The sequence below is a fragment of the Saimiri boliviensis genome, chromosome 2 (genome assembly GCF_048565385.1).
Source record: "Saimiri boliviensis isolate mSaiBol1 chromosome 2, mSaiBol1.pri, whole genome shotgun sequence".
Taxonomy (NCBI): domain Eukaryota; kingdom Metazoa; phylum Chordata; class Mammalia; order Primates; family Cebidae; genus Saimiri; species Saimiri boliviensis.
The window spans coordinates 28,923,145-28,935,261 of record NC_133450.1 but is presented as its reverse complement, the minus strand read 5'-3'; the positions used below and the strand labels follow the sequence as shown (position 1 = coordinate 28,935,261).

Below are 12,117 nucleotides of genomic sequence, written 5' to 3'. Positions count from 1 at the left end.
CACTGCAGAGAATTTTAGGGCAAGGTTTTTTAGGTCTCTTCTTTTTAATTTAATACTAGCTGTAGCCACTTAGGAATGGCATAAACATGCTTTATGTACCATGACAATTTTATTTGTTTGCAGGGAACAGAAAGAACAGCTTCAGAAGATGAAAGACTTCGGGTCTGAGCCACAGATGGCTGACCATCTACCACCTCAGGAATCAAGACTGCAGAATACATCTTCAAGACCTGGAATGTATCCGGTATGGGAGAATGTGTGCTCAGAAAATGAAATGGTTTCTACTTTGTATGTTTTTATGTTGTTTAATTTTTTTTAAATTAAATAACTACAAATTTCCTCTCTAAAATTTAGATTTTTGGTAAAGTAAAAGTTTATAGTGATTGACCTTTGAACATCTTAAAAGTAGTTCAAAAGTGTGGCAGAGATGCTCCTTTTCCCCAGGGTTTGCATAAATACACCAACTACTCATGAACTACATAGTTTCTGTCCACAAAATGGTAGAATTTTTCTAATAATTTTTTAAGTTAAAATAGTCCTGTTGACTGGCCACAGTGGCTCATGGCTGTCCTTCCAGCACTTTGGGAGGCTAAGGCAGGAGGATTGTTTGAGCCCAGAAGTTTGACACCAGCCTGCACAGGACAGTGAGACCCACGTCTCTACCAAAAAAAAAAAAAGTCCTGTTTTCCATCTAGGCAGGGCTAGACATGGGCCTCATGGTGCTTCCTACCTTTTTAGGCTACTAGTCCTTCAGATGGGGAAATGTCGTACCCCAGTACATACTTCAGAACTATTCAGGCAGTATGAAAAGGGGTGTTTAATATGTTAAAGACTTGAGTAAGTTCTCCTTTTTTTTTTTCCAATAGCATGCCAGGACTTTTTTTGTTTTTGTTTTGTTACTTTACATTTAAGCCAGTAATGGGCTTTTCAGATGTTTTAAATGTTATAGTTCAAATGGTTTTATGACAGCATAATGAAGAAAACAGCTCTACTGAACCATTTCCTCAAATTAACTTTCTTCATTTCTCAGTGTTCCCTTCCATCCTGGTCTAATGTTAAACACTAAGACATAATTGTTAACGTCAGTGACCCACCATGGTGTTGTTGACTCTCCAGATTGGATCTCCTGACCTTTGTATGCATTTGCCTGTCTGCAGAGTTTCTGTCTGTGGATGTGACTCCTGTCAAATGCAGCATGTTCAAATTGGGGCTCATTATCATACCCCATTAAATGTTCTTTCTCCTCACCATCACCCATCACCCTAACTTGAAATCTGAAAATCAGCCCTCCGTCTTGCCCCTGCCATACCCTGCCATAACCAGTCATACTACTGATTGATTTTATCTCTTTTGAATAAAATTCTGAAGTATAATTGCACCCATTTTAAGCCTGTATTTCAAGTTTTGACAGATGTATACCAAAAGATACATTCTCATCACCCTTAAATGTTCCCATGCCTTTTTGTAGTTGGGACTACCCCTATACTCCACTTCAGGCAGCATTGATGTGATTTGTGGTCAATGGACATTTTAAAATTAATCTCACCATGTGGCTACCTGGCTTTAAAACTCTTCAGTGTTCTCCCGTGCCTTCAGGATGAAATCTAGAATCTCTTGCATGGCCTTTCAAGTTCTTCCTGAGCTGGCCTGACCTCTGCTGACCATTGCTTGCTACTCCACTCTCTGATGCTTCATTTTCCCTCCTCATGGAGCTACTTAACAATTCTATGAATGTGCTAGATTCTTTTACTTTTCATTCCTTTGTGTATGCATGTTATTCTCTAAGCCAAGAGTTTCTTTTCTTTGTCATCCCATCCCCTCCTGCAACTGGCTAATGCTTACCTTTTAGAACACAGCTCTACTATCTTCTCATCCACCTACGTAAGGCAGTTACCCTCATACATACCCTGTAACATCTTGTACTGGTCTCTGTTGTCATCTTTATCATGTTGCATTTTGATTGTTTTCTTGTCTGTCTTTCCTTCTAAATTGAGTCCATAAGATAAGAACAATAGGCCGGATGCGGTGGCTCATGTCTGTCATCCTAGCACTGTGGAAGGCTGAGGCAGGCGGATCACCTGAGGTCAGGAGTGGGAGACCAGCTTGACCAACATGGAGAAACCCCATCTCTACTATACATACAATATTAGCCAATCGTGGTGGCACATGCCTGTAATCCCAGCTACAGGAATTCTCCTGAGGCAGGAGAATCGCTTGAATCTGGAAGGCAGAGGTTGCGTTGAGCCAAGATTGCGCCATTGCACTCCAGCCTGGGAAACGAATGAAACTCTGTCTCAAAAAAAAGACGGAGGTTTTTGAGATGGAGTCTCTATTGCCCAGGCTGGAGTACAGTGGCGCCACCTCGGCTCAATGCAGCCTCCACTTCCCGGATTCAAGCAGTTCCCTGCCTCAGCCTCCTGAGTAGCTGGGATTACAGGTGCCCGCCACCACGCCTGGCTAATTTTTGTATTTTTAGTAGAGATGAGATTTCACCATCTTGGCCAGGCTGGTCTTGAACTCCTGACCTCATGATCCACCCACCTGGGCCTCCCAAAGTGCTGGGATTACAGGCATAAGTCACTGCGCCTATCCAAGAATTATATCTTTTATCTTTGCATGTCTTGGTAAATAATAGAAGCTTCTGATTATGGATCCACATTTCTGCTTTATTTGCTTAACAATTCATAATCATCTTTCCATATTGTTATATGCTATATTATTTTTTGATTCATGATAATTTTGAATTAATTCAATTTCTGTTGAAATTGATTTATAATCTTTCACTGCGATTCTTAATATTACTCTAATGAATGTCTTTGTATTGGATTCTTATTTTAGATAACTTTTTTTTTTTTGAGACGGAGTCTCACTCTGTTGCCCAGGCTGGAGTACAGTGGCACCATTTCCGGCCACTGAAACCTCCACCTCCCGGGTTCAAGCCATTCTCCTACTTCAGCCTCCCGAGTGGCTGGGATTACAGATGTCTGCCACCCACCACGCCTGGCTAAATTTTTTGTATTTTTAGTAGAGACGAGGTTTTACCACATTGGACAGGCTGATCTTGAGCTCCTGACTTCAGGTGATCCACCTGTCTCAGAATCGCAAAATGCCGAGATTATAGGTTTGAGCCACTGCATTCGGCTGATAACTTCTTATGAGTAAATTTTTTTTTTTTTTAAGTTTTATGGTGTTTTTGTTTTGTCTTTTTTGTTTTGCCCTGTTGCCTTGGAGGCTGGAATACAGTGGTGCAATCATAGCTCACTGCAGCCTCAAACTCTTGGGCTCAAGTGATTCTCCCACCTCTGCCTCCTGAGTAACTGGGACTACAGGCACACACCACCATGTCTGGCTAACTAAAAAAATTTTGTTTGTAAGGATGGGATCTCGAATTGTTGCCCAGGCTAGTCTTGAACTCCTGGGCTTAAGTGATCCTTGTGCCTTGGCCTCCCAAAGTGTTGAGAGCACCTGCACCCAGCCAGCAGTGATTTTAAAGTCCCAAAGTGGACTACTTCAAAGAATAAGCATACTTTAAAAAAAATTTTTTGAACAAGGGCGAAACTCCGTCTCAAAAAAAAAAAAAAAAAAATTTTTGAGACAAAGTATAGTTTCTCGCCCAGGCTGGAGTGCAGTGGTGCAATCCCACCTCACTGCAATCTCCACCTCCCCAATTCAAGCAATTCTCCTGCCTCAGCCTGCCAAGTAGCTGGGATTACAGGTGCCCACCACCACACTTGGCTAATTTTTTTGTATTTGTAGTAGAGATGGGGTTTCACTGTGTTGGCCAGGCTGGTCTCGAACTCCTGACCTCAGGTGATCCACCCTGCCTCAGCCTCCCAAAGTGCTAGGGTTACAGGCATGAGCCACCACACCTGGCCCAGAATAAGCATATTTTTAAAAAATGATGCCTGTGACATAGCCAAGCAGCTCTCTATAATAGTTGTATAATGGCTGGGCACAGTGGCTCACGCTTGCAATCCCAGCACTTTGGGAGACCGAGGCAGGCAGGTAACATGAGGTCAGGGGTTCGAGACCAGTCTAGCTAACGTGGTGAAACCAGGTGTCTATAAAAATATAAACATTAGCTGGGCTTGGTGCCATGTGCCTATAATCCTAGTTACTCCAGAGGCTGAGGCAGGAGATGCTTGAACCTGGGAGGTGGAGTTTGCAGTGAGCAAAGATTGTGCCATTTCACTCCAGCCTGGGTGACGGCTCAAGACTTCATTTCAGGCAGATCACCTGAGATGTCAGGAGTTTGAGACCAGCCTGGCCAACATGGTGAAACCCCGTCTTTACTAGAAATAACAAAAATTAGCTGGGCATAGTGGTGCACGTCTGTAATCCCAGCTGCTAGGGAGTCTGAGGCATGAGAATTGTTTGAACCTGCAACCAGAGGTTGCAGATCATGCTACTTCACTTCAGCCTGGGCAGCAAAGTGAGACTGTGTCTCAAAAATAAATAAATAAAAAGAAAGAAAATAGTTGTGTTACATCTATATATAGCCTTGTAAGCATTAGTTACTTAATATTTTTGGTATATTTAGTAATTTTAATACAGAATATTTTCTCATATTTGTTAACTATAGTTTCTTCTTAACAGAAGTTCTGTTTGTGTCCTTCACCCATTTATCTGTTTGAGGTGTTTTTTTTTTAAAACAACTCATATTATCCTAAATATAGATATTGACCCTTTTGCATATAAACGATTTTTTAAAAAAAATTTATCTTGCTCTCACTGTATAAAATGAAGAAAGCCATTTTGTTTTATTTATAAATGTATTTCTAAGACATCTTAAGATACTTAAAACTTGTCTCGATGGATATGTCTAGACAGACAGAATAGCCTCATCCTATACCGGCATTTTCTTAACAAAGTTTACCATACCATACTTTAATTAAAACTTTATCTTTAGGTAATAGCCATTTGTCTTTAACTATAGCCAGTAGTGACCTCCAGTCAAATTATGTTCCTTCCATATTAGTCAACTCCATTTTATTATTCACAAAGTTTATTTTTAAAGTTCTGCCTCTGCATGGGCAAATATATTAAAAATGCATATTTTGGGCTCTCCAGGGTCTAAAATAGCTGTAAAAAAAAAAAAAAATCTTGGAATAACAGAGAAGTAAAAAACCAAACCAAAACAAAACAAAACAAAAAAAACGAAAGAAGAAACCAAACCAACCAGACACAGTGAACTAAGAAATGGGAAATAAGTGTTTGAATCACGCTTACAAAGATTAAAATAGAGACTAGGCATAGTGCTCACACCTGTAATCCCAGCACTTTGGGAGGCTGAGGTGAGAAGATTGCTTGAGGCCTGGAGTTCAAGACCAGCCTGGGCAACATAGCAAGACCCTGTCTTCACCAAAGAAAGAATAAAAATAGCCGGGCGCCGTGGCTCACGCCTGTAATCCCAGCACTTTGGGAGGCTGAGGCGGGTGAATCACGAGGTCAAGAGATCGAGACCATCCTGGTCAACATGGTGAAACCCCGTCTCTACTAAAAATACTAAAAAGTAGCTGGGCATGGTGGTGCGTGCCTGTAATCCCAGCTACTCAGGAGGCTGAGGCAGGAGAATTGCCTGAACCCAGGAGGCAGAGGTTGCGGTGAGCCGAGATCGCTCCATTGCACTTCAGCCTGGGTAACAAGAGCGAAACTCCGTCTCAAAAAAAAAAAAAAAAAAAAGAAAGAATAAAAATAAAATGTACTTGGCAGCTGGGTTTCAGTATTGAGTAGATAGGACCTATCAGCTAAGAAGTGCTGCCATCTCCTTAATAGACATTTCTGATGGCACCTGGTGATGCTTTGGGAAAACAAATGTAATCAGGGTACCCAATAGTGGCACTCCTCAGAGAGATTACTAGATGTTCATTTAGTTTATTTTGTTTCGTATTACTCAAGTTCTGTGTTGGTCCCAGCTTTCCCTGGACTATTATTGTCAACCATAACTGAAAGGAACAGAAGTGTGGAGGCTCTCTAGGATTTCTGTCACTGGAAATTTACTGTTTTTATGGAGGAGATAGGTTTCTAGAGGAGGAAAATAGTTCTTATTTATTCATTTTTCTCCTTCCTGCACACTGAGAGAGTGGGAAGATAGTTCTCAATCGAGAGGTGAAAATCAGAATTATTTATGGAGGGTTTTTTTAAAAATTTTAAATTACTGGCGGGACCCCACCTACAGAAGTTCAGTACATTTGGTGTTGGTCGGGGACATTTGAATCTTATGTGGCTACCACCCTAATTTAGAGTATGGAGATTTTAAAGCATTTACATCACCCCTGTAAGATCACTGCACCAGTTTATAGTTAGTTAATCCTCATTCCTACCCTAGTCCCAGGCAACCACTGATCCACTTTCTGTCTATATAGATTTGCCTTTCTGGGCATTTTATATAAGTGAATTATATAATGTATAGTCTTTTGTGTCTGTCTTCTTTCACTTAGCATAATCTTCTCAAGTTTATCCATGTTATCACATGACTCAGTACTTCATTTCTTTTTACTGCTTTTAAAATTTCTATTTATAACTTTTTATGTGAATATACCACATTTTGTTTAACCCTTCACCAGTTGATGGACATGAGGGTTGTTGAATATGAATATTTGTGTGCAAGTCTTTGGATAGACATATGTTTTTGCTTTTCTTGGATAGATACCTAGAAATGAAATTGCTGAGCCATATGATAAATTTATGTTTGGCTGGGAGTTTTGGCTCAAGCCTGTAATCCCAGCACTTTGGGAGGCTGAAGTGGGTGGATCACCTGAGGTCAGGAGTTCGAGACCAGCTTGGCAAGGGAAACCCTGACTCTACTAAAAATATAAAAAATTAGCTGGTAGTGGTGGTGGATGCCTGTAATCCCAGCTACTCGGGAAGCTGAGGCAAGGGAAATGCTTGAACCCAGGAGGCGGAGGTTGCAGTGAGCCAAGATTGTACCATTGCACTCCAGCCTGGGCAACAAGAGCAAGATTCCATCTCAAAAAAAAAAAAAGTATATTTGACTTTTTGAGAGAAATTGGCAAACCATTTTCTTTCTTTTTTTTTTTTTCCCCCTTTGAGACGGGGTCTGTTTCTGTTGCCCAGGCTGGTGTGCAATGGCTCATCCTCGGCTCACTACAACCTCGGCCTCCTGGGTTCAAGTGATTCTCCTGCCTCAGCCTCCCAAGTAGCTGGGACTGCAGGCACATGCCACCACGCCTGGCTTAGCAAACCATTTTCTATAGTGGCACCATTTATTCCTACTAACAATCTAAAAGAGTTTTTCTTTTCTGTATTCTTGCCATCATTTGTTTTTTTTTTTTTTTTTTTTTTTGTTGTTGTTGTTGTTGTTGTTGTTGTTGTTTGAGACGGAGTTTCGCTCTTGTTACCCAGGCTGCAGTGCAATGGTGTAATCTCGGCTCACCGCAACCTCCGCCTCCTGGGTTCAGGCAATTCTCCTGCCTCAGCCTCCTGAGTAGCTGGGATTACAGGCACGTGCCACCATGCCCAGCTACTTTTTTGTATTTTTAGTAGAGACGGGGTTTCACCATGTTGACCAGGATGGTCTCGATCTCTTGACCTTGTGATCCATCAGCCTTGGCCTCCCAAAGTGCTGGGATTACAGGCTTGAGCCACCGCGCCCGGCCGCCATCATTTGTTTTTGTCTGTCTTATTAATTATAGCCATTCCAGTGGGTATGAAAATGGTATCTCATTGGGATGTTAATTTGCATTTCCCTAATGACTAATGATGTTGAGTGTCTTTTCATGTGCTTATTGGGCATTCATATATTTTCTTTGGAAAAATATCTATTCTCAGCTTTGGCCATATTTTTTTTTATGATTTGCCTTATTAAGTTTTAGTCTTTTGTATATTCTGAATTCAAGTTCTTTATCAAATATAAGATTTGTGTATATTTTCTCCCTTTCTGTGGCTTGTCCTCATTTGATGGTATGTTTTTAAGCACGAAATTATGAATGAGTCCAAGGTGTTAACTTTTTTCTTATAAATTGAGAACCAGATTTTAATTTCCACTGATTTGTAAAAACATAGTGGCACACTTGTCCGCTAAGCTCTTGACTCTGTTCTCTAGCCTCCAGGGTCCTATAGACCACCCCCTCCTATGGGTAAACCACCAGGTACAATTGTGAGACCTTCTGTTCCACCAGCAAGATCATCTGTTCCTGTAACCAGGCCGCCTGTCCCAATACCACCACCCCCACCTCCTCCACCTCTACCTCCTCCTCCTCCTCCAGTGATAAAGCCGCAAACTTCAGCTGTAGAACAAGAACGATGGGATGAAGATTCTTTCTATGGGCTCTGGGATACAAATGATGAACAAGGACTGAACTCAGAATTTAAGTCAGAAACTGCAGCGATTCCGTCTGCTCCAGTATTACCACCCCCACCTGTTCACTCTTCCATTCCCCCTCCTGGTGCAGTGCCTATGGGTATGCCACCAATGTCTAAGCCACCACCAGTGCAACAGACTGTTGATTATGGCCATGGCCGAGGTGAGTAATGATGGTGAATTTGTATTTGGGATCCTACAAGATTGTTAGCTTCAGCTTTAGCTTTCTCAAGCTTCACTCTTAGAGTGCTTTTTCTCTGATTTTGTTTACCAGATATATCCACTAATAAAGTTGAACAGATACCTTATGGAGAAAGAATAACTCTACGCCCAGATCCACTACCTGAAAGATCAACTTTTGAGACAGGTAGGATTCCCAGAGAGGTCAGTATTTTTAAACATTTTAGGGCCTAATTATCACATGATTTTCCTTTTAGTCAGCTGAAAGATTCTTAAGTTGAAATTAGGGCAGAAATTTATACCAGCTATGAGGTTAGATTTATACTTTTCCGCTTTTATTTCTATAAAAGGGATATAGTTATTTTGTACTAATTGTTTTTGTAGAGCATGCAGGCCAACGTGATCGTTATGATAGAGAAAGAGACCGTGAGCCTTATTTTGATCGCCAAAGTAATGTCATAGCGGATCATCGAGATTTTAAAAGAGATCGTGAGACACACAGAGATCGAGACCGGGATCGTGGTGTTATTGACTATGACCGGGATCGATTTGACAGAGAACGCCGACCCCGAGATGATAGGTATGCTATAAAACATTCTTTGCTAGGTGTACAAATGACTATATACTTAAGTTCAATAAAAGTTTAAGAGAAATTTAGTAAGTAACATATTCTTGTCATGCATGTGTATTTGTAATTTGGAGGAGGAAGAATAATTCTGGACCAGTTTTCAGGAAAGTAGGTCTTTGACTTGGTAGCTTGAATTCCGGAGCATTAAATGGGTGATGGAGATAGCCAGAAAGGAATGGAAATGGTATTATCAATAAAGGTACAGTCATTACTCAGTAGGCAAGCAGTTTATTTTTGCAGTCCATTAGCTTTTTATTTATTATGATTATACCGAAAGGCATTCTGGCAGCCAGGCAAGGAGAAGGGGAAGGGAGAAAGCCCATGAACCTTTAAATATTTATTTATTAGTTACTATATTTTATTCAGCTCACTGCAGCCTCCACCTCCTGGGCTTAAGTGATCCACCCACCTCAGTCTCCTGAGTAACTGGGGCCATAGGCATGTGCCACCATGCCTGGCTCTTTTTTTTTTTTTTTTTTTTTTGTATTTTTGATGAAGATGTAATTTTACCATGTTGCCCAGACTGGTCTCAAACTCCTGAGCTCAAGTGATCCACCTGCCTCAGCCTTCCAAAGTGCTGGGATTACAGGAGTGAGCCACCATGCCCAGCTTTCACATGAACTTTTTAGATATGTATATAAAGGAGATCTAAATGAAAAAGCAAAGTCAAAATGTAAATATTGGCCTGGTGCAGTGGCTCATGCCTGTAATCCTAGCACTTTGGGAGGTCAAGGCAGGCGGATATCCTGAGCTCAGGAGTTTGAGACAAGCCTGGCCCACGTGGCGAAACCCTGTCTGTACAAAAAAATAACAAAAAGTTGGCCAAAGTTGTGTGTGCCTGTAGTCCCAACCACTCAGGAGGCTAAGATGGGAGGATCACTTGAACTCTGGAGATCAAGGCTGCAGTGAGCCAAGATCAGGCCACTGCACTCCAGCCTGGTTGACAAAGTGAGACCCCCATCTAAAAAACAAAAGTAAATATGGTGTGGAGTACCTGCCTATAGAGAAAATTGGGCAGAGAATGCTGTTGCATTATAAAGCGGAGACCTCTGAATATTTTTTTATTTGCTGAAGCACTTCCTATTATACCTTCTAGAGCTCAGTCATATCGAGACAAAAAAGACCATTCCTCATCCAGAAGAGGGGGTTTTGATAGGCCATCCTATGACCGGAAGTCTGACCGACCAGTCTATGAAGGACCATCCATGTTTGGAGGTAGAGTGATGCCTTATTAACAGCAAGGATATTAAGAATGTAAAGTATGGGAGATGCTTTCCATTGTAGCCATGGATTTAAACTTTTAGAGTAAAATGTATTCACAGATTTCTTAGAGCTGGCGGCATTATCATAAAAAATAGCTATGTAATTAATGAAATAAAACTGTTTACTTTTGAAACAAAGTAGAAACAAAATTACTGATAGTCTCACTACCCACCATAGTATAGCTGTTATAGTTTTGTAGATTTCCTTCATTCTCTTTTTACAGACGTATTTGTGAAGTTGTAATCAAAGTATAAATATGAAGTAATAATAATTTCTTTATCATGATTGTTCTGATTAATATTGTGCCATACACATTTTTCGTATGTAAAATTATGAAATTTTAATGGCTCTTTGACATTCTGTTGAGTGGATAAAATATAAGACCAAGACCCTTATTATTAGGTAATTTAGGGGTTGCTTTTAGTGTTTCACTGTTATGATTTACACTTAAACTAGAAACTCATACCTATTTATAGGAATACACTCTCCTAAGATGGTATAACTTTTATTCTTAAAATGGTAAAGCAGAAGTTACAGAACTGAGGACTGTCCAGCAAAACATTTATTATTCTTTCATGTTTTGTTGCTTAACTTTTTACATTTAATACAAACAAGGATAAATTCAGTGTTTTGCAGAACAGTCTATTTGCCTGAAATCATACTTAAATCATCTCATTTTCTTGACTTCAATAGATTTTACATTACCTTAAATTTTCTTTAATTAAAAAGTGGCCCCAAAATCATTAGACTTGGTTTGAATTATGTTACCTTAGGATGTGTGGGGAGAGTTGAATTTCAAAATAATTACAAATAGTAATTTTGTTCAACTGCTGGAATTCTAGGAGAACGAAGGACTTATCCTGAAGAGCGAATGCCCCTGCCAGCTCCTTCACTGAGCCACCAGCCACCTCCAGCTCCACGGGTTGAGAAGAAGCCTGAATCAAAGAATGTGGATGATATTTTGAAACCACCAGGCCGGGAGAGCAGACCTGAGAGAGTGAGTCCTGTGAAGCTGATTCATTTCCATGCAAACCAGAAGAGATCTTTTAAATATCCTCAACAGAATTTCTTTACTTTTCTGCAACATAGTAATAATATCAGATTCAAGGCATTTTGCCATACCTAAATCACCATAAAATCTCATAAGTGGCCTACACTATAGAATCTTTAAGAATTTAGCACTAAACTACTTGGCAAAAAAGATGTTGAATTTTAGAAACATTCATGAGGCCTCAATTAATTGGACGTTGAAGAGAGGAAAGTGGATTTGGTTTTATGGTGGTATGTGGAATAGAAAGGGAGAATTAGGAGCCTTGATTAGCTTAGGCTTAATTTCCTAGTGACCTCCAAATGTGTGCATTCTTTTAAATTTGTCTTATATTACAGAATAATTGGATTGACTCCATTTGAATTAACTGGTACTGGAGATTTTTTTAAATTATGGATTCAGGATACATGTGCAGGTTAATGACACAGGTATTTTATGTAATGCTGGAGTTTGGGCTTCTAATAATACTGTCACCCAAATAGTGAACATAGTACCTGGTAGTAAAGTTATTATTGATATAGTTGGCTTAATTTTATTTTTGGATTATTCATTGCAAACTATGGAAATATGATTTAATTTTGTTAATTCATCTTACGTAATACCGCTGAATTCATTTGTTTGTTTTAGTGAATTCTTAAGGTTTTCTTTGTATAGGATTATGTCATCTGCAAATAT

General features: G+C 40.1%; 1 protein-coding gene across 3 annotated transcripts in view; it reads left to right on the top strand.

The window, feature by feature from the left end:
• Window positions 1-12,117, top strand: part of YLPM1 (YLP motif containing 1) — an 84,076-nt gene that overhangs the window by 37,904 nt on the left and 34,055 nt on the right. For all 3 annotated transcript variants that reach the window (XM_039468874.2, XM_074392973.1, XM_010335290.3), the window contains exons 6-11: window positions 124-244; window positions 8,066-8,486; window positions 8,598-8,690; window positions 8,888-9,083; window positions 10,228-10,346; window positions 11,237-11,391. In XM_039468874.2, coding sequence (XP_039324808.2) covers window positions 124-244; window positions 8,066-8,486; window positions 8,598-8,690; window positions 8,888-9,083; window positions 10,228-10,346; window positions 11,237-11,391 — 1,105 coding nt within the window. The remainder of the gene's footprint in view (window positions 1-123; window positions 245-8,065; window positions 8,487-8,597; window positions 8,691-8,887; window positions 9,084-10,227; window positions 10,347-11,236; window positions 11,392-12,117) is intronic.